Source organism: Apus apus, chromosome 2 (genome assembly GCF_020740795.1).
Source record: "Apus apus isolate bApuApu2 chromosome 2, bApuApu2.pri.cur, whole genome shotgun sequence".
NCBI lineage: Eukaryota > Metazoa > Chordata > Aves > Apodiformes > Apodidae > Apus > Apus apus.
In genome coordinates this window covers 6,137,006-6,163,460 of record NC_067283.1, presented here as the reverse complement: position 1 = coordinate 6,163,460, position 26,455 = coordinate 6,137,006, and the positions used below count along the sequence as shown (strand labels likewise).

Below are 26,455 nucleotides of genomic sequence, written 5' to 3'. Positions count from 1 at the left end.
TTAGAGCTGCTTTTAGAGCCAGGAGCAGTGTGAAGCAGCACCCCTCTGTTCATGGGGTGCCCGCTGCAACTGCACAGCCAGGTCCTTGCCGAAGACGGCTGGATGTTTCCTTGGGTAAGGGAGGCTGTTGGCAGACTCACAGCATGCACAAGTGCTGTGGGGGCTGTTCCCAGTCAGGGAAAGAGCTTTGGCTGTCAGGGTGAGCGTTGGACTAGGGGCTGAGATGCAGCTTCCATGCATCATGGGTTTTGGGTTGCGTTTTCCCCCCCCCCCTCGGCCTCAGCTGAGCACCAAACAAGATTCAGCAAGGCAGGGATGTGAGACCTGGAAAAGAGGAAGGAAAGGAAAAGGAAAAGGAAAGGGAAAGGGAAAGGGAAAGGGAAAGGGAAAGGGAAAGGGAAAGGGAAAGGGAAAGGAAAGGAAAGGAAAGGAAAGGAAAGCCTGTGTCCTCTGTACTTGTAGCGACGCAGTGAGAGCTCTGTAATCCCCATGAGATGAGGCAAGAAGATGATCTCAACCATCAGCTGAAGGAGCACGGCTGGGCCTCTCAGGCCTGCAGCGAAGTGATGGTGCAGTGAAACAACCCCCGTGTTTTGCCATGTTCCGTTGCTCAACTGGTCCCTTTTTTCAGCAACACGTCTCCCACATATTACGGAGGCCAATATGAACATTAATAGGCACCCGTGAGGAAAAATAAAGAGTCCGGCTGGCGGTTTTCCTAACAAAAAGCCTCCTGTGAAATCACCACGCCGGTGACTCAATCCCGCACCATCCTTTGGGGCCGAAGCCCCGCGCCGCCACCCCGGGCCTCGCTGGCTGGGGACGAGTTAAGCCACCCCTCTCCGGGCGGCCCTTGTAGTCTCCGCGAGACTCTTCTCCCTCCCTGTTTTTCACCGTTCTCGGGCAAATTCCGCGGCGACGGCTCCTGCCTCGACGCCGCCCGGCCTGGCTGAGGCGGCGCCGCCGCGGCCGCCAGGGGGAGCTGCGGGGCAGCGCGGCGCCGCCGCTCCCCTCTCCCCGCCGCGCCGCCATGGCGGCCTTCCCTCGCCACCGCCGCTTTCTGGGCGGCTTCGTCTGCGGGGCCGCGGCGGGAGCCGCCGCCTCGTGCTGGGCTGCGTGGAGGCTTCTCCGCAGCCAGAGCCAGCTGGAGCCGGCCCCTGGGCGAGAGCTGGTGGAGGGTAAGAGCCGAGGGCAGAGGGGAGGCCGGGCGCGGCGGGCCCGGCGCCTCAGCGCGGCCACTGGTGCCGCAGACCCCCCCTTCCCAGCCCCTAAACCCGCTCCCTCCCCTCAGAGCCGCTTTCTTCCCGTTGCCCCCAGCCTGGGATGCTCAAGGGTGGCCGGGAGGAAAGCGGGGAGTTAGTCCCCCGCGTGCTTGCGCCGGGGTTGTGGTGGGGAGGAGGTTAATGGAGGATGCTGGGCTGTTAGGTCCTCATTAAAAACGCAGCTTCCCCTCGCGGCACCCGCTTGCCCCGAAATGTTGGGGACAGGCGAGGGGAGCGGTTTGGTGCAGCTGCCACGATGGTTGCAAATACCCCGTGTCGAGTGAGGACAGGAGAGCAGTTGCTTAGCGTTATCTGGTACTGTCTGTGTAGTATATATACGCACATATATATATATATGTGTGTCTGTGTGTGTTTACTTTTAACACAATGACACAGTTTACACAGTTCAGGTCAGGCTCTAACTAAATTTCAGCTTTTGTTTCCCAGGGAAGACAAGGCCAGAGCAGGGGGTGCCTGTTCCCTCAGGCAGGCCCTGCCCGCAGGCCCTGGGGGCTGCCCCGGGTGGGAGGCGTGGGGAGGGGGCTGCAGAGGGGCACCAGGGTTGGGTGGGAATTAATGGTTTTTCTCTTCATGGTTTTTCTCTTCATGGTTTTTCTCTGCAGCCTGAAGGCGTTACAGGTGTTGAAGTGTAGGGAAGGAGAGGAGGAGCTCTAAAAAAACACGAGTTGGTGTTGAACAGGTGTCTGGAGGATGGGGAAGTCAGTGAGATGTGTAAATATTCTTTCGTGAGGCAAAAAAAAAAAACTTGGAAAAAAAAAAATCTCGAAGCTTTCATTCGTTCAGCAGAGTGTAAGCATTCCCAGTGAGGGCAAAAAATCACACTTGTGCATCTCTCTGGGAGGAGGAGTGCATTTTCCAGGTCGGAAGGGTGAAATGTGTGACGACTAACTCCTTGTTGCCTGATTTGTTCCTAAATATCTGATAGCTTTTCTTCAGAAGGCCAGCCCAGAGTGACTACTAGGTAGATGTGTGTAGGCATTAGAGTGGATGAGTTAGTCCTAGAGTTGAGATCCTCATGTGAGGGCACAATGAAAGCACAACATTTTTTGGCAGAAGGGAGTTTCTGGGTAGGTCTCTTAATATATTTCTAGGTCTAAATTGTGTCAATAATGTCAGGTAGTTCCCTATACAGTATGCTTACATTCACTGAGGTACTTTTCTTACAGCCTTATTTCAGATCACCTTTCATCTTAGGATGGCTTTCTGTCTATTTTTCTGCTTAGAACCAGTAGAAGAAACTCTGCTGGAAAAATATGGATTCCCTGAAGCTGGAACAGAGACCAGATGTTACACTAATCATGCACTGTCTTACGACCAGGCAAAACGGGTGCCTAGATGGGTGATTGAACATATTTCAAAACAGAAGACACTGGGTATGTTGGTATTTATTCTCTTACATTTATGGTGGTCGTAATGGGCTTTGCAATTCAAAGAAGGTGGACCCAGGAACAGGCAGGGGGTAAACTCCTATAGTGCCTCTAGGTATGGATTTTTCCACCCATTCATGATCCCACTGGAGGCACCATGCCTCTGGGTGGGTGTCAGCTTTGTGACAGTATTAAGACTGATGTTTCCAGTGACTTAAAAGAGGTCTGGCACTGCAGGTTGGCAGGCCTCTTCAGTGTTCTTGCTTGTTGGGACTAGTCTGGTATTAGACCTACAACATCCTGAAGCCTTGCTTCCTTAGCTAGTGTAGTCAGTTCTGTGGGCCAGTTGAGGTCAGTTTAGGTACTGCCTCATATGTGTGAATGCTTGTGGAGTCAGCACCTTTAGTGGCCAGACTGTTTCATGTACAGATCTTAAAGAGATTTGCTCAGAATGGGGAGGAAAGATGAATGTCCATTTCTGAGATAAAAGTGGAGCAAAAGGTATCAACAGTTGTAATGTTCAAGGCTAGAGGGGGCGCACACAGAGTATTTTAGGGGTTGGAAGGGACCTCTGGAGATCATCTAGTCCAGCCCTCCCATACCTACTCACTGCAGATAACCTTTACTTTGATGCAGTTCTGTTGTATTGTCTGATGTGCATTATCTAATACTCTCTCTCCTGTTCTTTATGCAAGACAGGGGCTCAGTGATTTTTTGCTGTCAGTCATGAATATTGTCACTGTAAATTAAGTTTATAGCATTACTCCAGATTTTATAAGACAAATTACTAGTAATGGAGGTAACTGTGTAGTTGTAAAGTTTCAGTGAATGCAGTAACCCTCTATATTGTCATCACTGTCCTCAAATTACCTTTCAAAATTAAAAGTATGATCCTGAAAATGCTTATAACCAACCCCTAACTAGCATCTTTGATTCCACTTCTTTCTGAGAAGAAGCAGTAATTCCAGGCTTACTTTCAAGTGGGCCTTAACAACTGAGTTGTTAAAAGGTTTTCCATGTGGTCAGATAAACTAACCTGCAAGTTGAAATTAAGCATCTTGAGGCATTCAGCTCTGATTTGTTTCTGATAGCTAGTCTAATTGAGTTTTGAGACAGAACTGTGTTGTTCAGGGAAGGTCACAAGAATCTTTCATGTACTGGAGTTTTGAAACCATGTGATTTGAAGAAGAAATTATAATTCTAAACATAATAAAAAATTTTAGATTTTCTAAATATGAACTTAAATATTTAAAAAAAACGTGGTGAAAAGAAATTAGCTATGCATGTAAATGAAGTGTACACATCTGACTACAAAAGAAATTGACTGGTTTTTTATCAAAGCAGTGAACAGAGTCTAAATGAGGATACATTTTCCATTTTTCAGCTTTAATGGGTAAATTACAATTTGTCTTAAATACTGAGATGAAACAAGATTTTTAAAACATAAAAATTACGTTGTTTTGCACACTGATAAACTTTTCAGTGTTGCTTCCCAAGCATCTATCCTGTGTTAAAGCATCACGTGCTTTACCAAAAAATAAAAGTGAAGCTTCTTCCTTCTGTCTGCCCTGCATAAAGATGTTCTCACCACCTCTCTGTTTAGATGTCACCTACATGGGCATATACACTGATGGTGAGCAAAGAAGAGGAAGTTGTTAACAGTTCTGGTTTCTAAGAGATGTGGTATCTATCCATATACATGTACATTTTCCACCCCTTCCCTTCTTCCTTGTGTTTCTGGCATATTCTTTGGTTCTTCAGAGAGCTTCCAAGTGGAGAGTGTCCCATGCTTAGTTCTCAGTACATAGCACAAGAAAGCATAGGATTCATACATGTTCACTGGCAATATTGCCATGACAAAAAAGCCAGAGTGTGTGCATTTGGTGTGTGTGTGCACAGTCAGCTATAGAAAAAAGAGTAATTTACACAGCCAGCAGTGACCACTGCTGACAGTTGCCCCCTCATGGTGTATTGCAATAGAAAGTACTTCATAAAGTGCTAAGTGTGAGGAAAATTCTTCCTAGTGTGTACAGGCCTTGATTCATACTGAAATGAAAAGATACTGTAATAGTCCTGTATATTGCATCTGAAATTACGCTGAAGATGACACCCTGAAATTTGTAAGGAAAAAATCAGTATGCTGTAGATGCTTTGAATTATATTGGTATTTGGGGAAAAAAAACCCCAACATTGTGGACAACAGTGATGGTGCTCTAAGTCAGTAATTTTGCAGCTGCTTCCTCTGTAGAGCCCTTGCCTGGGCAACACCACATCCCTTTGTGGTGTCTCTGGAGCACCTTGTTCACTATGAATGTTCTTGGGTCCCAGGCCATTCCCTAGGAAAGACGATGTCTTACTGGAGGTTAACAGTGCCAGAATAATTCATGCAAGTGTCTTCTGGCCACTGCTTTTCCAGGGAAGCAGTCGGTATTTGGGATGAAGCAGTCTCAAAGTTGTAGCCCATGCAGAGAAGTTTCTTTTCCAAGGAGGTGACTGGGACTTCACACAGTGCAAGGACACAAATTTAAGTGTAAGGCCAGTAAACCTGGGAAGAAGTCACAAGCTCCCTAGCAAAGGTGGCAGCTCTGAATGGGCTGATATCTCTGCAACAGTTAAATTAGCTCCTTCCACAGCCCTTCCCCTGAAAAGGTTTTTGTCTTGCAGAAGTCTTGGGCCTAGACATTTTTGAATGCAATTTCCAAGTGTGTGGAAAGGCAGAAGGAGAATCCCTGAAATGGAGAGCTCTACACTTTTTTCTGTTTCCATGAAAAACAATTACTTAAATTTTTCTCTTGAATGGGTTTATTATTTTAGGAAGTATAACTTTATCAAGATACACCCATTCTACTTCCAGGCTAGACTTGGTAAAAGAAATACTTGTACTGGCTCAAACAAAAATAAAATTGCAGCTGGGGAAAACTGATATATTTTCATTGTCCTAAGAAGATAACATGTAGTGATTTATATAATTAGTAATCTTACCTTTAATATCAATCTGCATTTATGACAATGCAAAGTGTTTTGTTCTTCTCTATAAAACCGTAAGCATGTTAGGATTTCTAGCATATAGTGGGAAGGAATTCAGGCCTGGATATTTAGGCAGAATTATTCTTATTATACCTGAGCAGAAAAATACACAATTTAGATGAATGTGTCGAATCCTTAAGCATGGGTCATTTGGCAAGCTGTGACAGAACCAGTTCTTTTTGTCTCCCCTTGTCTTCTTGTCATGGTTTTATGATAAGCTAACAATCAGGCATGTTATTCCTCAGGTGATGCAGACCGAAGCCACTGTAAATTCCGACCAGATCCTAACATCCCTCTCATGTTTAGTGCGGTCAATGAAGACTACCTTGGGAGCGGGTGGTCACGAGGACACATGGCACCAGCAGGAGATAACAAATTTTCAACAGTACGATTTTTTTTATTTCTCTGCAATTCATGTTTATCAGTTGGAGAGGGTCAAAAGACCCTTAAAAGTAATGTTCGATATTCCTTTTTGCAGTTTGTTTTGAGATGGAACATGGTCTCATTATTGATGCACAGGCCTGGACTCAAGAGTTACAAGGTTTATTCCTGACTGAGCACTGTAGAGACTCTCACAATCTGCTTCAGGCTCTAAATCAGGTGGATCCTCTGGTGACATACCTCCCTTCATTAAATCACACCTGTAATAAGTTGTTTGGCAGAGGTGGTGTGAGTATTTCTGTTACTGTACAGTGTTAAGCAAGTCTTCTCAACCTGTTGTATGTCACGTTGTCTGCCTGTAAAACAAAAATTATAACCTTGAAAGTTTCTTTCAAAGCTCAGTTAAAGGAAGACAGCAAACAATTACTTCATTCTGGCCAACAAGTGCTGAGATGTTTAAGTCTAGATTGGGCAAAGCAAAGATGCTATTAAGTACTGTTCTGTATTGACAAGGGGATTACCTAGATGATTTAAAAAGCTTTTTCCTTTCTGGCAATGTGTATAAGGTAAATTAGAACCTTCTTTTGCCATAGTTCTTTCAGTCTATAAAATGTCTTCACCTGCCATTTATTTGCACTGTAAGAAAAGCGTGTCCTAATGCCTTGGCTAGCTAACAAAGCAGCCTTGGATTTATTGGATCCTTTTGTGAAATGTGTCTAATGCAGTAATTTGTCAATTAAGAAACAGTTGGAATTTGTATTTCTGCCAGGCAAAATAGTAGGCAGTGGGGCAGAGTGACAGCACAGTGGCATGTGGTGGGTGGAAGAACCAGTCGCTTTATTTCTACTGGAAGTGTCTTTTTGGTTGTTTATTTGTGTTTTGTGGGGATTTTTTACTGGTGAGCTATGTGTGCAGGGAGATCCTGGACCTGGCTTGAAATGCAGTGAGTTAATACATTGCCCTTGTGGCTAAGAAGGCCAATGGCATCCTGGGGTGTATTAGAAAGGGTGTGGTTAGTAGGTCAAGAGAGGTTCTCCTCCCCCTCTATTCTGCATTGGTGAGGCCCCATCTGGAGTATTGTGTCCAGTTCTGGGCCCCTCAGTTCAAGAAGGACAGGGAAGTGCTTGAAAGAGTCCAGCACAGAGCCACAAAGATGATTAAGGGAGTGGAACATCTCCCTTATGAGGAAAGGCTGAGGGAGCTGGGTCTCTTTAGTTTGGAGAAAAGGAGACTGAGGGGTGACCTCATCAATGTTTACAAATACGTAAAGGGTGAGTGTCAAGAAGATGGAGTTAAGCTTTTTTCAGTGATGACCAGTGATAGGACAAGGAGTAATGGATACAAATTGGAGCATAGGAGGTTTAAGGTGAATATCAGAAAAAAATTTTTTACTGTGAGAGTGACAGAGCACTGGAACAGGCTGCCCAGAGAGGTTGTGGAGTCTCCCTCTCTGGAGACATTCAAAACCCGCCTGGACGCCTTCCTGTGTGATGTACTCTAGGTGACCCTGCTCTGGCGGAGGGGTTGGACTAGATGATCTTTCGAGGTCCCTTCCAACCCCTATGATTCTATGATTCTCTCAAATACAGAACTATAATAACTTAATTTCACAGATTAATTAGTTCGGGTAGTGGTTCCTCATTATTCTAAGGAGTCCTCTCAGCCCCTTCACTTTGAAGAAGTAGTATGTGAAAAATACTGACAAGTACAGGACCTGTGTAGATTCTGGGTTAAGATCTTGGAGATATTTTTCTGCTGTATTTCCCTGCATATGCATAGTTTTTTAGTGCCAGGTCCTTCATATCTGGAGATATGTGGGCTTCAATTCAGAGGGGTATATTGACACTTTTTAAAGATAAACTTAAGCAGATCTGTAGGTGTTTGACCATTATGGTCTCATAAATAATCTAATCTCCTGTGTGTTAATCAGTATTTTACAGACATATTATTTTTAATAAAACCTTTCCTTGTAAGGGAAAGAGAAAGGTAGCCATTAGGCAGTCAAGTATATGAAAAGTATTGGTGAAAGCATCCTTCACATTCAAAAGTGGGTGGTGAAGCACTGGAATAGATTGCCCAAAGAAGTTGTGCCTGCCCCATCCCTGAAAGTGTTCAATGCCAGGTTGGATGGGACTCAGAGCAAGCTGGTCTAGTGGGAGGTGTCCCTGCCCATGTCAGGGGATTGGAACTAGATGAACTTTAAGGTCCCTTCCAACGCAAACCATTGTGATTCTATGAGGAAGAGGAGTAGCTAGTTGCTTCCAAAGACATTACAAAACTGCCTGGGCCCCACAGTTCAAGAAGGACAGGGAACTGCTTGAGAGAGTCCAGCACAGAGCCACAGATGATGAAGGGAGTGGAACATCTCCCTGATGAGGAAAGGCTGAGGGAGCTGGGTCTCTTTAGCTTGAAGAGGAGACTGAGGGGTGACCTCATCAACGTTTACAAATACGTTAAGGGCGACTGTCTAGAGGATGGAGCCAGGCTTTGCTCAGTGATGTCCAGTGATAGGACAAGGGGCAATGGGTGCAAACTGGAGCGTAGGAGGTTCCACGTAAACATCAGAAAAAACTTCTTTACTGTGAGAGTGACAGAGCACTGGAACAGGCTGCCCAGAGAGGTTGTGGAGCCTCCTTCACTGGAGACATTCCAAACCCACCTGGACACGTTCCTGTGTGATGTGCTCTGGGTGATCCTGCTCTGGCAGGGGGGTTGGACTGGATGGTCTTTCAAGGTCTCTTCCAACCCCTGAGATTCTGTGATTCTGTGGCAGTAACAGTAATTCTTGTGCCTCTAGAAGTGGGCATTATTGTGCTATGTTTATGTCAACAAACAAACAAGAAGTTTTGCAAGATTTGCAGTCCAGTTATAGGTTTTGTCTGACCTTATATGTTAATAATGTTAAGACTAAACTAGAAATGGGTTTTGATCCAAAAACTTCTTGAAATGTGTTTTCAGCTTGTAAAGGTTTCAGTGAAATCATGTTATTTTCTTTCTCAATGCAGAGAGCTATGGCCGAAACATTTTATCTGTCTAACATTGTGCCTCAGAATTATGAAAATAATGCTGGATTTTGGAACAGGTGAGAAATTACTTACAAGTAAACTAAGTGAAAAATACCAGGCAATGGCATAAATCTAATATGCTGCATTTATAAAACTTTGCTTTAAAGCATTCTAGAGCACTGTACAGGCTATTTGAATAAATCCTAGCAACTTTCTGTGAAGTGAAAAGCACCTCAGTCCTTGAAGTGCAGGAACAGCATAATGACTACTTTAGTTCTTTATGCAATCAAACTGTAGAGGACATTTATTTGTAATAGATCAAATTAGTTATTCTGGCTTATGTGGGTAAAGGTACTAGACTGAATATCTCTGTTGTTAGGGAAGATTCAGTAGAAGCAGGGAGAGGGTTTAGATCTTGCTTTAACACCTCTTCCTCAAAAAAGCACTTCCCACATGAGAGTGTTAACATCTCTGTGTGTGCCACTGGTTCACGTTGAACTGGAGAGCTGAGTGTTTCCCACTGAGTCATGACTACCTCAGGTCTTAGGTGTCTCTTGGAGTTCTGGCTTCCACGCAGCAGTGAGGCAGGTCCTGTGTCACTTGTGAGGGCTGGCTCAGCTTTGAGGTGAAGTGACTGGTTGATAAATTTAAGCTTTCATCACAAAGGGTTTTTTTTCCTTCTTTCCTTTGAGCAGATAAAAACACTAATAAAAGTAGCATTCACCCCGTTTTTCTTGCATAGAACTTACAGAATGTTAAGACTCAGAAACAGGAGGCAAAAAGGATGAATTTCACAAGGTTTGCTTAAGAGAAGGTTAACAAAATTATGTACAGTATTGTACTAAACATCTATCAAGAATGCTTCATCATTTTTCTACACACTGCTTTCCAGTTTTACAATAATACATGTAAAATCACATGAGGCTATACTGTTTATAGACAAAGTATAACATTTTAAGATAATTTTTTTACTTGTTTTAATACCTCAAGTATTTGAGCATAACATTTCCTTATACCAAAGCTAGGTGTTTATACCAATTAAATGTTTGAAACCCTCTTTATTTCCCTTGAGCACGGTCTCTGCCTAATCAGGAAATCATGGGGAATGTTTGAAAATTTCCCCTGGCACTGTCAGCCTTGCAATTTAAGCAGCTGTTACCACTTTCTCCCAGCCCCAGCACCCTATCCCCACAGTTTAAATATATGAACAAGGTATTTGTGGAACTTGTTTTATCAGTCTCTTGGTTAATAACAAGTACTTTTAAGGATACTGTGTTTCATGTGTATTGTATTCCTTCCTGGCTTTCCTACACTCTTCCTTTCTCTTGTTATTTTCTTGCTTTCTCTTGTTATTTTCTTGCTTTCTCTTGTTATTTGCTTGCTTCTTTGTCTTCTGAGTTGCAGGTAGACAATACAGCTTAGTAATTTTAACAGTCTGTTGTTTTTTAAAGTTGTGTTCACCCTCCAGCCGGGTGTTTTTGCTGCTTTCCCAGTTCCAGCTCTGGGACTAGCCTGACTGCTGTGAGTCAGTTCCATTTGCTAACCCAGTTAAAGTGATTTCACATTTTGTTTTACTTGGTTATGTTTCTGTCAGATAAGAAAATTGGATCAACTGGTGAGATGAGTGCCAGAGCCAATGTGGAAGGTGGAGTGGGACTGTTTAGCTGGGCAGACAAGAGGAGCAGTAGGAAAGGGAAGAACAGGACTGCATCTTTCAACAAGCTGTTAGATAGTGAGCTCTTAGATTGGTTCAGTGGTGTGCCCTAACTGCACCATAGTATTTATTCCTCATTTTCTTCCCACCAACATGCATGCTTGTTTGGTTTTTTTTTCTGGTGCTTAGCTGTCATTTCCTGCCTTGTTTTGAGGGCAGTTTCATGGTTAGTGTAATCTGATCTCTGTCCCTGCTGCTACCAAAAGCAGTTATTCCCTTTCTTGTGCCAGGTGGTGTTTGAATGACCATGCCATGAGACAGCCTGAGGAGCTAAGCTGCTTGGAAGCAAAGCTGAGGACAGCAGGAAAAAAACAGTGGTCAACACTTTAGCCACAAAGAAAAGGCTTATTCATGCTCATTCTGATTCCTGGGGCTCATTCCTGCTAATTCTCATTTGTGTGAGCTGATTTAGCTCTAACCCAGCACAAGAAGAAGGCTGGTTTTGTTCAGGATTATTGACAGATGAGGAGTGCTAAAGGTGGCCCAAGTTTAAGGAACGGGGATGAGACGGAGTGGGGGATGAAACCTTGCCCTTTCAGAGGCAGCAAGATTAGCTAGTCATCTCTTTCCTGTTCTGTTTGTCCATTTGAGTGAAGTGCAACTCTTGTCTTCCATGAAGGACCAATGGGCACTTCCTGCATGTGATTTCTGTAAGACTGGATGTGTTAGATCAGACAGGATATAATCTTTTGTTTTATGTAAAATAAGCATGATCCAAAACCTTATTTGGAGACAGATTTTGTACTGTAAACTGAAGCAATTAGTTTGAAAAACAAAAATAGTGTTAGTATTTCTAGAGTAACTACTTTATGTTTAAACAGTTTAATATAAGAAAACAGTAAATAGACTTAGTAGGAATGGCAGATAGAAGCTTTCCTAAGTGCTCTGAGCTATGGGAAGAGCTGTTTGTTGCAGGACATTGGTTCCTTGCAGGGGAGCATACAAATCCAGTCATACAGTAGAACCTTTTAAGGGAAGACCTCCACAGACTTCTGTTTAAACCAAGTATCCTACTAATTCCAAGTGACCATCAGCAGTGTATTTCAAGTGTAGAGTGTAGGAGTAAGTAGAGAATTCGGATTTTCTGGACTGGTGCTAAGGCTACAGAAACCAATTTCAGATGTGCACAGTAACGTGCCTGTTTATAGAGAAGTGATCTTGGGATAAGTGGGAAGCATGAAATCGGCCTGAGTTTTACCTTCTTTGGCTTGTGAGTCAGTCACATGAGTTTGAAAAAATTGCCGCCAAATTGTCAGTAGTTCATTGTGCCCTTCACAGTAGGTTTCAAACAGGATTATGTTAAGTTTTCCCTGCTGACCTCACCCTTTCTGTCAAATATTTTCCAGAATGGAAATGTATTGTCGGGAATTGACCGAGAGATTTCAGGATGTTTGGGTAGTTTCGGGACCTTTGACATTGCCTCAAACAAATGATGATGGAAAGAAGAGTGTTACTTATCAGGTACGTATATATGTTGCTGTGTTAGCAGTGCAGTGGCAGCACATTAATTATTTATTTATCTATTTATTTATTTGATGTTGCAGCTTGATAAAACAAATTTCAACATCCTAGCATCCTAGTACATGCAAAATTACAAAATGTCCGATACTAGTTGGGACATGTTCAGTGGAGATGCTGTATCTTGCCTGTGTATCATTTTAATATCATTTGCTTTTTTTTACAAAGAGAGATCTACTAAGTATCTGTTCAGAGTCTGCAGTAAAACTGTTTTCTGATTTCCATAATACGTGACAGTATCTAAGCAGAGAGTTCATGGGTTTTGCTGATGTACATCTAATCAGTCATTTACGGATATGTCTTAGAACCAGTGTAATACAAAGGTAGTGTGGGTTTCTCAAAACTGTATAGGATATTGGAATGCCTGTGCTCTCTGAATTTCCAAAGCAACTGTTTGCTGATATTCCATATGCATCACTTAGATGAGACCTTGCAACTGAGACTCTGAATATACCAAAACCAACTGGGAGACTTCATTCAAGTTCAGCAGGTTTTAGCTTAATGCAGTGTAATCACTGGTCTATCGTACTAGTACCCCCACACCCTTCTTTTGGTCCCCATTTTCATTACCTGCTTAAAATATTGATAAGATTTAGGATGAATCATGCACAGTCTGTAGAGACTGACACTGATAGACATAGAGGAGAGGCTTTCGAGTTGAGAAATGAGTTTATTATTGCTTATCCTGGCTTACTCTTTGTAAGCATGTGTTTAAGTATTTGTAGGATCTGAGTGTAGTAAGGTATTATTCCAGGGAGGGAATATTACCTTCTGCCCCTACTGTAATGAGATATTATTGCTGTTTTCAGTTGCTAGATGAAAGCTAGCATAATGCAAATAATAAATGCTGTATTTTGCACCTCTTGAAAAAAACTTTTGCCTGAGAATAAGTACTCTGATCAGCTGCAGGTTCAGCTCATGAGAGATTCAGCTGTCCAAGTAGTTCTCTGAGGAGCAATGAATGAGCTTGCTGTAAATAAGCCTCTGTTTCAGAGGGATATGAGAGACATAAAAGAGATGTTCAGCTTTCAACACTGGCTTGTTTAGTCGTAAGATTTAGGCACTGTTTCTCCATTATAAACACACAGTTGATTTCCATTTGATTGGACTTGGAACTTAGTAATGATAGAATGTAATTTTTCCTGTTAGCTTTTACCTTTTTACTTCTTTAAAAACTGTCCCCTATTATCTCCACCTGCACGTCTAAAACCTTGACTGTGATGAAATCACAGCTTTGTATTTGGGTTTCCTGCTATTTTTTTTTTCCAGACAGTCATATGTTACACTTGTGAAAATGCAGTAATGATAATTTATCTTTTTCATGTTCAGTTCATGGCAGTTCCAAACTTCAGCTGTCACCACATCTTTGTGAGGAAGGTGGCAACTGTGCTCAATTTCAAGTGGATAACTGAGCCACGGTTAGGGAACATGACCAATGCCCCATGTTGAGTTAGAGGCAAAGCTGGCTTTAGACTGGCAGTGGTTCCTTGCCCCCCAGAGGGAGAGTGATGGCTTTGCTATTGCCCATTATAGTTTCCAGTTCTTTCCCTTGTCTGTCAGATCCTTCCACAAGATATTTAATTACCCAATGCAATAAAAAAACATTAATACTGAACTCTTTAATTTGTTTACTGGGCTTGTTTTCTACTGCTGTAGAAAGAGAGAGCAGCACACAGAGGAGTCCAGCACTAGCTGGTGACAGCAAGAGATCTGTCCAAAAGCACACAGAGCTGGGAGCAGGAGGGAGATGTTCCCTTTCAGCAGTCTCCAGCTGAACATCTGGCTTACTGTCATGCAGAATGGTATTGTAAGAGATCTCCAGGCTTGCAAATAGCTTGCTGGAATTTGCCTCCTTGTAGCTGTCAGGGTATTACATTTCTCTTTTATTCCTAAAAATACGTATTTGTCCTACATAGCAAAGAATTAAAAATCTTGAGCTGACTTGAACATTTTGTATCTGGAAATTATTTCCAGGAAGCAATTGAGTCATTTATCAACTGCATCTATCAACAGCTTCACTCTTGGTAATTTTCTTCTAGTTTTTCTCTAGATAAAGTGTTTACTTAGAAAGATTTAATTTTCTGAAAAATGATTGTGGCTTTCCATTTTAGTTTTGAAATGTAAATGTTAGTATTCCAAAGGTAAAAATAAGAGCAGGCACTGCATCTTACTACTTTTATTGAAAGTAACTTGGTACCAGGATATGGTGATGGAATAATAGTGGCACAAAATGTCCACACTCCTTTGATTATCCTATCATTCTGTTCTATTCTGTTGCCAAGATGTCTTCATCATCTTTGGATTTGATGACAACTCTGGTCTTTTATGAATATTTTATCAGTTTTGGTCTTAATATAAACTATGAAGTGAAGTTCAGTGTGAGATAAAACAGAGTGGAATGATGGTATTTGTATTTTGATTTCACCATTTGGCCATATTCATAACTCCTTTACTTAGCTTCCTAGGGTGTGATACATTATGTAAATTGCTTTGTATTTAAGTACAGAAAATGCTGTCTACAGGTGGGAAAAGTAAAATCTTGATTTTGGGAGGGAGGGTTGTGTTTTTTTAAATACTAAATTATTTAATTTGGGTCCTCTTTGGCTAAACTCCTATGTGTAAATAAGTACAGGCTGAGAATTTTTTTTGGTATTTTGAAATCTCTATGGCGTAAGTTCTTGTGCTTGCCATTGAAGTTGTGTTTGAGGAGAGAGACATCAGAGAGGAGTTGTGTGTTGTTCTTTTTTTTTTTTTTCCATCATACATCAATGCATACACTTAGAAGAGAGAGCACAACCTGTCAAAGCACTGAAGAGAAGTTATTTTCAAACGGATGCCTTGGATTTTATTGCACTTATAGCTGTTGATTTTTTCAGTCTGGGATTCTGCCCCTAAACCAAGAACACTAAGAACTGGCAGCTGAAGGAGAAGGGAAGGTACATCTGAGATGTCTTTCTGAGTGAGCTCTGCTAGGTTCAGACAAGTGACTTAGAAATGAAAGGCTTTTAGTCCTCATTGTTTGGGCATATGAAGCTGGTGTGAGAAGGTGTCCTTTTTCTTTGTATGTGCTTTTTAAGGAGAGGTGCTGTAGCATACACAATAATGCTGACATTCACAACCTATCATCTGGCAACGTGACTGTTAAGGCTGAGCTCTTCTCTAATGTTTTTCTTCTCCTCTGAGACTAGAACTGTGGAAAAAAGGAAAACACAGAAGTACAACAGGGAATGTGTCAGCATTGATTTGTTTCAGATCCTCTCTTCAATCTTAGTTTCCTTGTTTTTGGCTAAAGGAGTGGTGGAATATGTATCCATGGCTTTACAGGCTGGTGTTTTTCTCATCAGACATACAAAAAGGTTATTTTTAGATCACTATAGAGGAAAAACAGAGCATCGGTCATGGCATTGTTCCCAGTTCCTGCTTGGACTATAGTACCATTTGCTGTTTAATTCCAGAAAGGGAATTAACCTTGAACTCCTTAGATGCCAGCGTTGTTCTATCTATTGGCTGAACTTGCTGTATCCTCAGATATGTTCTGTCATTTCATCTGTCTCCAGCAGAGGCTTTTATTGCAAAGAGTAGATTGATGACTGTGCTTGGTATCTGAAAAAACATACTTTGAGAATGTATGTAAAATAGCCTGCCAACAGGAAAAATCTGTTCTGTGTCATTGGAGAGGCAGTTGCAGGTTTTTTATCTTTGTCCAGATCTAATCAAAATGACATTGTCTTGTTTTATACATTGCTGTTCTCCAGTGACTGTCACTTCAGTGATTTTCTACTGTCAGCAGATTTGGAGTTTGAAATACAATTTTTGCAATAATTCTCCTGTGTCATGCTCAGTGTTCCACCCTTGTTATTCCTAATGCCATTGTAGTAAATATTCATTTAAGGAGAATTTACTATGGTTGGTGAACAAAAAATGGTTTAGATAAAATTTTCTTTGTCATTTGAAGAAGACATTTTTCTGCACATTTTAGTAATAGATTTGGTTTGTACTGGAATCACATCTGCTATATAATTTCCAAAATTGAATTACTAGGGTGGGCCAGAGGTGCACAAGAACTGTACCAGAAGGTGTACTTACTTGTCATCTAGTTCTGTGGCAACTAAGTCCCTGAGAAACAAATTGCACCTCTAAAATACAAGATGGCACTTTATGGTTCTTCCCAGTCAGCTATCAGAAGTAGTAGAGATGTTCTCCTGGCCAAGATACTTATAGAGGAAGGAATCCTTGTTGAAGAAGGAAATAAATGTGGGAACGACTGCTTGTTTCTGGCTGATCCAAATGAGCTCAGTGCTACACAGACGACTAATAGATCTACATTCATTATACATGTCCCATAAAAGTTACATTCAAAGCATCTTAGGTCAGCTTGTTAAACAACTAGAGAGCTCAGTCAGCCCTGAACTTAGACATGGTGTACAAATGAAAATAATAAACACTGGGTTAAGATTGGAGGAGATGTGGGATAGATTTCTGGGATTGCTTTTATTTAGCACTGTACCCATCCTGAGTGTTCTTTTATTGTAGGAAGAATGATGGCAGGGACTCTAGTGGATTCAGTGTTAAGTAACCTACATGGATTCTGTTGAAGTAGTAGCCTGTCATGTGAATACAGTATCAGAATGTATATACACACCCTCTTTTATTAAAAAGAAAAAGAGGGTTTGGGTGTCTGTCTTTTAATGCCATAACCATGTATTTAGGCACACCTTTTTTTTTTTTTTCCATCTCTTCTTTTTTCTTTATGTTGTGTGGGTTTTTTTCTTTCTTTTTTAGGGTTGCCAAATGATTTGGCAGTAGCAATCAGAAAAGCCATAACAAATGACATTTTCCTGAGTTACACACATTTACATTTTTGAGTGTTTGGCTGTTCTGTATTGTTGCAGATTGTTACTGTGATTTTGATCTTAGTATTTTCTGTTTTCAGGATTGCTAGGTCTGCCTTCACACCCCTCAGTTCTTCTCAGTGCCATCTGACAGAGTTCTCTCAAATATTGAGGAAAAAACACTGTCAACAGAATTAGTGCTGCCTAACACAAATCTGGAAGGAACTGAAGTGAAAGCAGTTAATGCTGTCACAATGATCAAGTAAATAAAGTTACATGGATAGCAAAGGGAATTCTTTATACTGCCAGAAAGTCTGTTTCTATGCAGAATTTAGTATCAAATTATAATAAAGCTCTGGATTGCAAAACCTGGGGTTATATCAGCAGGAATGATATTATCTCCAGTAAAAGATCTGATGGGCCTGGTCACTCTCATGCCTCAAGTTCCAGGTAAAACAAAGTGAATGCCTCTTCACGGAAAGCTACAGTCTTAATTAGGGTGACAGGAATGATGTCCATGATTTCTGTCCATGGTTTCTGTCCATCAAGAAATGGGACAGAAATCTTAATCTTGTTATTGGCAGATGTAGGTGGAAGTACCATTACAGAGAGAACTGTGTGCATGCTGTTTTCACTCAGCTCTGGCTTGCAGCATGGCTTAGATCTGAACTCTCGTTATTAGAGTGAAGAAACTTAGTGGAGTGTAGAGGGCATTTTTGGAGCTATCATTTTAATGTATTTGGTGATGGTACCTTTGATGCAAGGACTCTTCAGTGGAGGCTGGCAGTTAAGGCATGATTGAATGTGATTTCTGTTTACCAGGTTCTAAGAGAATCTCAGATAATTGCCAATTGAGAGCTGTCTCTGACTGATGAAGGGCCGGTCCCTTCATCTCTAATGCTAATTCTCTTTGTAGCTGATTTTCATTTTCTAGTCACTAGGTGGCAAAAGACTACCTTCAGATTCATGTGTCCTTTCGCTTAAAAATTGTTACTGCCCGTTCAGAATACTTCTTACCACTGGGAAGCTGTCACAAGTCTGGTATAAAATGAAAATACGGTAGCATCTGTGTATGTTTTAAAATTTCTAGCAAGAGTAACACTTCTGTTTTCTTCTAATACAATCTCAAGTGTTCTGAGGTTCATTGCACCTTATGTGTTCTTTTCCTTCTGTTTCAGTATGGAGTTTTCTTTCTTATAAACTCCAAACTGTCATTTCTAGTGACTGCTTTGCATTGTATTTATCTGACTACCACCATGAAGGTGACATTAGTTAATGCCATATGCTCAAACTTACACTAGATACTATTAGCAAGTGTCTTCATTATTTATTGTGATACTTAAGCACTCCACAAATATTTACCAAATTTGTCCTTCCCTCAGTTTTAAAAAGTATGACCAAAAACAGTTGAATGATTTTGCCAGAACCATGAGGACGGCCAAGCTGAAGACAAATCCCCATCCAGTGACTTAGCTATGAGGTGCAATTTATCAAAGCTCACTGAGTTCTCTCTGTTTTAAGAAGTCATGTTCCTTCTGCCCTTATCGTTATCTGTCCCTGTGAGCTCTTTAAGTTTGTATAACTGCTTACCAACACATTTGTTGTTTTAGCAATATGTAAACATCTCTAAATGTCAGGAATTGCACACATTTTAATGACCCATCCTTGTGACAGCTGTCAGTGTTTAATTGGGCATGGAGGAGTATAACAAATGTATACACACTTGTGGAATTTCAATAATAATGTCAATAATAATAAAAAACAATAAACACTATGCTGAAAATGGTATTATCATCATGTTGCACTATTAGATGACAACATTTTAGTCAACATTCAGCCTGTACCAAGTCACCAAAGAAAACAAGGGCAAAATAAAGTTAAAGCAATAAGCAGCTGCAGAAAGTTAAGATGATGAACATTTTTGTGTTAAACTGATACAGTAGTAAAGAGAAACAGTATCTGAAAATTCACATTGGTTTCCTGAATGTTGATGGGAAAGGAGAATATTTAATGCTATAAAAGAAGGCTTTTAGCTTCAGTGTTTTGTGGGGGTTTTTTATTTTCCTGTTTTGAGGCTGTTGAAAATTTGAAAGACTAAGCAAAATTTTCTAAGAATAGCAAAATGGAAATGTTCAAAGGTTTATACAAAAGTTTACCTTGTGGCCTGTTGTCAACACAGTGTGAAAGCTCATGGGACAGCAACAATTTTCAACAGGCTGTTGCTGTGTTTCCTTGCTCGTATTGGCATGAGATTTTTTTCCAATCAGATATGATTAAAAACTGTTGCTCTTTTCCAGCTGGGACAGGTAACTGTTTCAGGCAGTGATTGCTGAAAGACCACCTGCTGCGTGTAGATGGAAGAGCACAAATCAAAGTCAACATCTGTCCATGGATAATCTTAACCCATTTTCTATTCTGTTACAATAGGAGCATATGCTCTCTGTCTCTGTTAGGCACACATCGAGATAAATGGGATGATGCAGATCAGAGTACTGCTTCTGACTGCTGTAGTTAGGTAGGAAAATCCTCTAGGTGGCAATAGGAAATGAATTGTTGAGTTTGTTTTTCCTACTTATTGCTTCTGTTGCTAACTTTTAAGTCTGCAGAATCACAGTTTACTTCATTCCCTACTGTTGAGCTATGTATGTGTGGGGCATCTCTGCAGAAATACTCATCTGCAGCTTCTGTATCTACTTCCATAAAGAACAAAACTGTAATATACTGTGGAGCATAATTATAGAAATATTATTATGAGCTCCAGAATTGCATTTCCTTTTTTAACAGAAGCCGTTGGGTCATACTGGCTGCATAAATTATTAGTGATGCATCCTGTCCATGGTTCAGCATTAAACTGCAGAAAAAACATACAGATTTTTTTCTCAGTCCTCTTTACTCTGTCAGAGAAATCAGTCACCCTTCTTTGCTTATGTTCTCCTCCAGCAAAACAAGCTGGGGATAGAGCTTTTATGCCTCATTTTGTGTAAGGAAAGGACACTTGTGGACTTCAGCTGTTTCTCAGGCTGAAGTTGGTTTTAATCACTTTAACACTATTAGAACTCAGTGAAGTAATTACAGAAGTAGTTTACTGCTATTCAGAGGACTAGTATAAAGCCTGAGCACTACTGAAATTGTATTTAGATTCTCAGAAGAGAGCTTACATGAAACTGAAGAGGAATATGAATTACATGTATGGCCATTGCTTGTATAGAGTTGAGTTGTATTGAGAACTGCATCATTCAAAAGGCCAGCCCTTCCTTAATTTTGAACTAGTCCTCTTTTTCCTTCCCTCCTTCATAAGGGTATATAGTATGCATAAATGTGCATGATTTTGCATAGAATATACATATTTGCATAATATTACATAAGCACAGTGTCTGTTTTCCTTCACACCCACTTCAGGCATTCAGCGTTTCCATTTCATACCTAAGGATTCTATGTGCAGCTATATTCACTCCCCATCCTTTCTATCCACCCACTCAATCCTCTCTTCCCTCTGCTAGCTCACTCCACACGCATTCACCTGTTTGTTTTACATATGCCATATATCCCCTAATTGGAGATACTTGTGGCAACTCCATCTGCATGTTCACCCTTCCTCTAATCTTTTCTCCAACAGAGGATGCTGGTACATGTATCTGTGTGGGAGGTGTTGAAAAGGAGAGGGAGCTGAGCTAAGGAGGACCTACTACTTGTACATGTGTAAAAAAGCGTGTGAAGAGACCTGGAAAAGGCATTGCAGGCCCTACTGCACAGGAATGCTGCAGATCAAGAGATTGTTGGCTCAGGGAGAATCTAGGGAACTGGGTTTAGTCTCCCTACTGCCTTCTGTCAGGAGGCTACAGCAGCTTCAGGGTGCAGTGCAGCTGTGCACAGCCTCTTTCTTCTCTTCCACCCTGCCCTAGGAGTGTGCAGCAGGTGGGCTTGCAGTGCAGGCTCTGCAAGTTATCTGCTCCAGGGGGAGAAAAGGAATTCCAGTCTTCTGTCTTCAACAGTCTCAGTCACTGCCTGCACTTGGGTGAATATGGAAATACAAACACCCTCCTCTCCCCCCCAGGGCTTCTCATGCTTCTTGGCTCCCTCCCTCTCACCCCCAGTATGTTGCATGTACTCCCCAGTTTGAGTACCACCTATCTCAGAGAGGTTAAACTCTCAACACCATTCATTTTGTAGTTCTGTTTTAACCCACCAGATATGACAGGCTGTTGATGCCTAGCTTTTAGTATATTTAAAAATTACCCGTGCATCAATCAGTTCTGATTATTTATGCAGTTGATCCTGGGGAGCTGTAACTCTGGTTTCACCCACACTGAATGCTAAATGCAAAAGTGCTTTGACACTCAGGAGTTCTAATTTCCCTATCAAGAGAGCTGTCATCATTGAAAGTAGGTTTGGCATAATGCATTTATTTATTGCTTACCAGTTTCAATGACTGTTAGATATCTAGGCAGAGCTTTATTTATTGGTGATGCAGGGAAGGACATTTTTGTAAAAAGCAAAAACACAACCAAAAGAGTTTAAACTATAGCAAAGCTACTAAGTAGCCAAGCTTAGGGTCAGGGAGGAAAATATTCTGTAAGAGTGAAGAAATCTAAGAGCACATGTTTGCCGGAGACAGTAGTAATGTTACTACTACTTTGAAAACACTTCCTTTATCACAGATTTCCCTTCAGGAGAAAGGTGCTTTCTCTGGTTTTGGTAAGACTTAAAGACCAGTTACTTAAAAAACAGGCAACAGAGGTGGAATACACACTTCAAGTACTGAGAGAATTCATAACTGAAATTAAATTCTTGACTGGACTGATGTGAACCTTGGTTCAGTAGCCACAGGCAAAGTTTAGTTTTAAAAACATGTTTTCTATCACAGAGGTGCTGAATATCCTCAGAATAGGGCATACATAGGAAGTGTTCCTGTTGAAATGGAGTTATACTGAATATATGAATGGACAAAGCATGTCTGAACTGATATACCGAATTACTTGTAAAATACTTTCAATTTATGTGATCAGTTGTGGTAGTGACATGAATACCTGCTTTCTCAGCAGTTGTATTTTAATTGCATCTAACAAAAGCTGCCGAAAAGTCAAAACAAGCAGTCTTTGCTTTTGCAGGTATTGCAAATACTGGCAATAGTACAAAATTACTGGATTTTATGTATAAAACAACATGCTTTATTGTTTTTGTAGGGCGTCTACATCGTTTTAATCTGTTCCCATTAGACTAAAAGCATATGGTTTAGAAGGGCAGTTATACAGAAAGGCTGTGCAAAACTCAGATTTTCCATGTTTGAGCCTGTTACACTTTTTGACGTGGCAGGTTCAGTTCAGCAGTAGTGAAGAAGAAAAAGCCTAACACAGTGCATGCAAGAGCATCACTGTTTGAATACTGGAAAGATTACATGAATCATCACTAGGTGTATTCCCTTGGACTTACTCCTGACACAGGGTGGGGTTTCTGTTCTATACATATGTATGAGCCTTTACAGATTTCAGTTGAATTCAGAGTCCTGATCCTCCCCTCCTGGTGTTTCACTGAAATTCCTGGATCCTGGTCCGAGTGACACAGCAGGAAACCTAACATGTACAAGCTCTTAAGTTGAATCACGCTGAATTTATGGAAGAAATAGGTGCATTTTCTTTAGATAGAATCCTCTTCCAAGGTGCTGAATCACTCAATGTACTTCTTTGTATTCAAGTCCCCTCAAAAAGATGGTTACTTAGGTAACGTAGTTTTTAAATACAGACTGTGTATGGGTAGTAGAGATACAGGTTTTTACCTGACAGAGGTAAGTTAGAGTTGATTTGAAATGTATATTAAAACCATATGATTTGGAACTGTCAGGTCAGGAATTTAGTGTAGAACTGTTGTTATTGAACATGGCTTTCCAAGCATTAGTGATGTGGTGCAGTATGAGGAAGGAGCTCTGCCATCCCTTCAGGGAAGCTGCACTTACGAATCTGTACCAGGATTAGTGAGTAGGGGTCTTGGCACACTGCCTGGGTCCAAATGTGTTTTTCAGATCTGGTTCCACTTTGGTTTCAGTCATAACTGAAGTTGCATCTGCTTGGGAGATCTGAGTTCATTCCTGTACCAGAGCTTCTTCTCGGAAGATCTTTACAAATATTTAGGCAACTACTGGCAGATCTTTTGACCATTTGTCTGCATTGGTGTTCTTAACAGAAGACTATAAAGTCACTGGTGTAATAGGAGAAAGCCAGAGAATCTTCTAGGGAAGGCTCCTACGAACAGTGGCCAAATAACCCTGCAGTGAAGTGTTCTTTGCCCTGCTTCCATTTGAGGGAGAGATTCAGATATCAAATAACTAGCTTATTCCTGACCAGCTGTATAAGGAGCTGCAGTGGAGTGGTGCTTTCCACCTCAGCTTCTGGTTTGATAACATTGCACATGGTTTTCATAGAACCATAGGGGTTGGAAGGGACCTCTGAAGATCATCAAGTCCAACCCCCCCTGCTGCAGTAGGAACACCTAGGGCAGATCACACAGGAACGCATCCAGACAGGTCTTGAATGTCTCCAGAGAAGGAGACTCCACAACCTCTCTGGGCAGCCTGTCCCAGTGCTCCATCATCCTCATGGTAAAGAAGTTTTTCCTCATGTTGAGGTGAAACTTCTGTGTTGTAACTTGGTGTCATTTCCCCTCATCCTCGCAGGGCACCACTGACAAATTTTGATGTGTATTTACATGTTCTGACTCCTTTTTAGAGGTAGCAGGAAAAGTCTCACATCTTTCCCCTGACTCCCCTTCAACTGATAGGATCCATATCTGTAACATAACTTTCTTTTTGACAGGTAATTGGAAAGGACGACGTAGCTGTGCCAACCCATCTATACAAGGTGATCCTTGCCAGACGGAACAGAACGTCTACAGAGCCCTTGGTACTGGGGGCTTTTGTGGTGCCAAACAACCCCATAGGCTTCAGTCACCAGCTAACCGAGTTCCAGGTCAATATTGAAGACCTGGAAAAAATGTCAGGTTTAGTTTTTTTCCCCCAGGTGGACAAAAGGAACGACATTAAGAATATCTGTGAGGTGGATACCTGTAAACTGATGGGCTTCAAGGAATTTACTTTGTACATCACTACCCGAAAAGTGCGGAGTGCCCGTACATTGCACCAGCTGGAGAAAGCCATGTCAGTGTTAAGGGAGGCAGGAATTGAGCCAGATGAATATCTTCTAAAGCTTTACAGGAAGAAGGAAGGAGACCTACTGCAGGAAAAACAAGGAGCAGCTAGAGAGGGGAAAGCTGGCTGAGGACTTGTTCAGGAAGACGTTTGTACTTTGAAAGGAGAGCTGACAGTGGCTCTATGAATTGTCCTTTTTTGGATTTTGAGAACAATAAAGAAATATTTGGAAGCTGATGAGCTTGGGATAACGTTCATTCTCATGAAACACGATGCAAACGCATGGTTTGCTGCAGTATTTAGATTTAGGAAAGGAAAATGAGCCCTTTCTGGCATGAATAGATTCCTGGACCTCTAGAAAAGGCTTTGTGCTATTTTCCAAACGAGACGTCAGACTTAGGGTTTGCATGGAATCCCTTCTAGGAATATAATATAAATAGACAGTGGACACCTTGGGAGTATAACTGGAACATGTTTAAATGTAATTCCACCTGCAAATGCCTTTCAGTATGGTGCTGTAGAAGCAATGGTACTTTCTGGGATTTTTTCAAATTAAATTAAATTAGACATATTTCATTTAAGACCCTTTTATTAGAGATGTCTATAATATAATCTGAATCTCTTGTAGTCTTTATCTGGTTAAATTAATCAAACCATATTGTCTCTTACCTCTCCTGACCTTATGTGCTTCTGATCCTTCAGCATGTCAGTAGCTGTCAACAGTCATATTTTGCAGTGGGCTTCTTCCATTCATGTATAATTCTGCAATGTTTGTTTTGTTTTTTTTAATAGAAGCAGAGTTTACAAGTTGCTAGCAGCGTAGATTGGGTCTTCATAAATGAATGTGAACTTAATACTTCACTTTCACCACAAAGTTTGGATAAACAGGTTTTTGTTTAGAGGTGAGCACTGTTTTCTTTTTGTTTGTGGTACTCAATCACTGGCATTTTTCCCAGCAGCAGTCTTTGGTCTGTAAACTTCACAACAAGACTTCTACACAAAAGCAGAAGATTGACTAAAAATGTGTTTCTAGTTCTGTTTCACCAACAACTGATGTTGCTCAAATTTGCATCTGCTTGTGAGATTTAATGCAATTTACTTTTTTTTCATTAGTTTTGAACTTTATTTGTGTATACATCTGGGATATTTCAGACATACTTGTGTATACATCTTGAGTTTCAGTCATAACTTAGTGTGACTTGTATCCTCTGATATTTTTTCATCTGGTAAGAAAAAGTAAAAACTGGAAATACTTAGATTAATTTAATTTTTAGTTGTATGGATCTATATAGTTTTGGAGTTGTGCCATAAAAAAACCTTCAGTAATTTTAATGTGAGAGTTGATAGTTTCTGAGACGGGTCTTGTAGTGCCAGGCTGAACTGGCTTCTTTTCATAAAGGGTGAATCAGGAGCATTTTTTGGATGTTGTGACTCATTGATGGGATGTTCTAAAAACTGTAGTTTTCTTCATCTCAGTTCAGTTGCAGTATCCAAAAGTAAATCAATTCATATAGCAGTTATGGTTCCTCTGACACTTTTGTGTTTGCCAAAAACACATTTAAACAATCCAAACATTTAAAACCAGAGAAATGTGACTAGCGAAGGACCTCGTAAAACCTTAGTGCTCACATAAATTAGAAAGAAATTGAGTGAAACCCTGACAAAACGTTTGCTCTTTTCAGTTTTAGCCCAGAAATTTGGTTGTTAATGCTCTCAAATGTAACAAAACCAGGAAACTGCAAAAGAAGAAGCCCCCTCTCCCTTTGTAGAGTGTGAGAAGTGGCAGTGTGTGTTGCCTGGAATAACAAAGTTCTGGGTTGCACGTGCCCCAGTGGAATCCAGGCAGCCTTTTGGCACTGCAGTGGTGTCACCCTTCTTAGGAGGTACCTGGTCATTGCCCTTGGCATTGTCTTTCTCATTTCCACATTATTTAATGACTTACGTTTTTTAATTCAGCCTTCCATCTTCATTTTCTTCTTGATCCTTTCAGCTGAGAGGTGACAGATCTCTCCTGCAGTGCTTACAGGCACCTTCCACGGGCAGCTGAAGCAGGTCTCAGTACTGCAGATAATGTATCCATCTAGCAGAAACATTGTGTTGGGACAGCACTAGCTGTATGTGAGGAACTCCAGGTATCTTCCCTTTCTGCTGACAGCTTGCCTTTACAACAACATCCAAAGTGCTGAGTGT

The 26,455-nt window shown here is 41.2% G+C and overlaps 1 protein-coding gene across 1 annotated transcript; it reads left to right on the top strand.

Annotated features, from left to right (window-relative positions):
- The first annotated feature begins 954 nt into the window (after positions 1-954).
- On the top strand, positions 955-24,502 carry EXOG (exo/endonuclease G). The gene is made up of 6 exons (XM_051611238.1): positions 955-1,178; positions 2,507-2,656; positions 5,923-6,062; positions 9,064-9,140; positions 12,124-12,238; positions 23,934-24,502. Exons 1-6 carry the CDS (start codon positions 1,031-1,033, stop codon positions 24,393-24,395), a joined length of 1,092 nt encoding a protein of 363 aa, XP_051467198.1. The 5' UTR covers positions 955-1,030; the 3' UTR covers positions 24,396-24,502.
- Positions 24,503-26,455: the final 1,953 nt, after the last annotated feature.

Excerpts from the sequence above, each read along its gene's own strand:
- EXOG (XM_051611238.1), top strand. The coding sequence starts at position 1,031 with ATGGCGGCCTTCCCTCGCCACCGCCGCTTTCTGGGCGGCTTCGTCTGC. Across the intron at positions 6,063-9,063 it reads GAGATAACAAATTTTCAACA|AGAGCTATGGCCGAAACATT; the intron begins GTACGATTTTTT and ends TTCTCAATGCAG. Across the intron at positions 9,141-12,123 it reads AATGCTGGATTTTGGAACAG|AATGGAAATGTATTGTCGGG; the intron begins GTGAGAAATTAC and ends AATATTTTCCAG.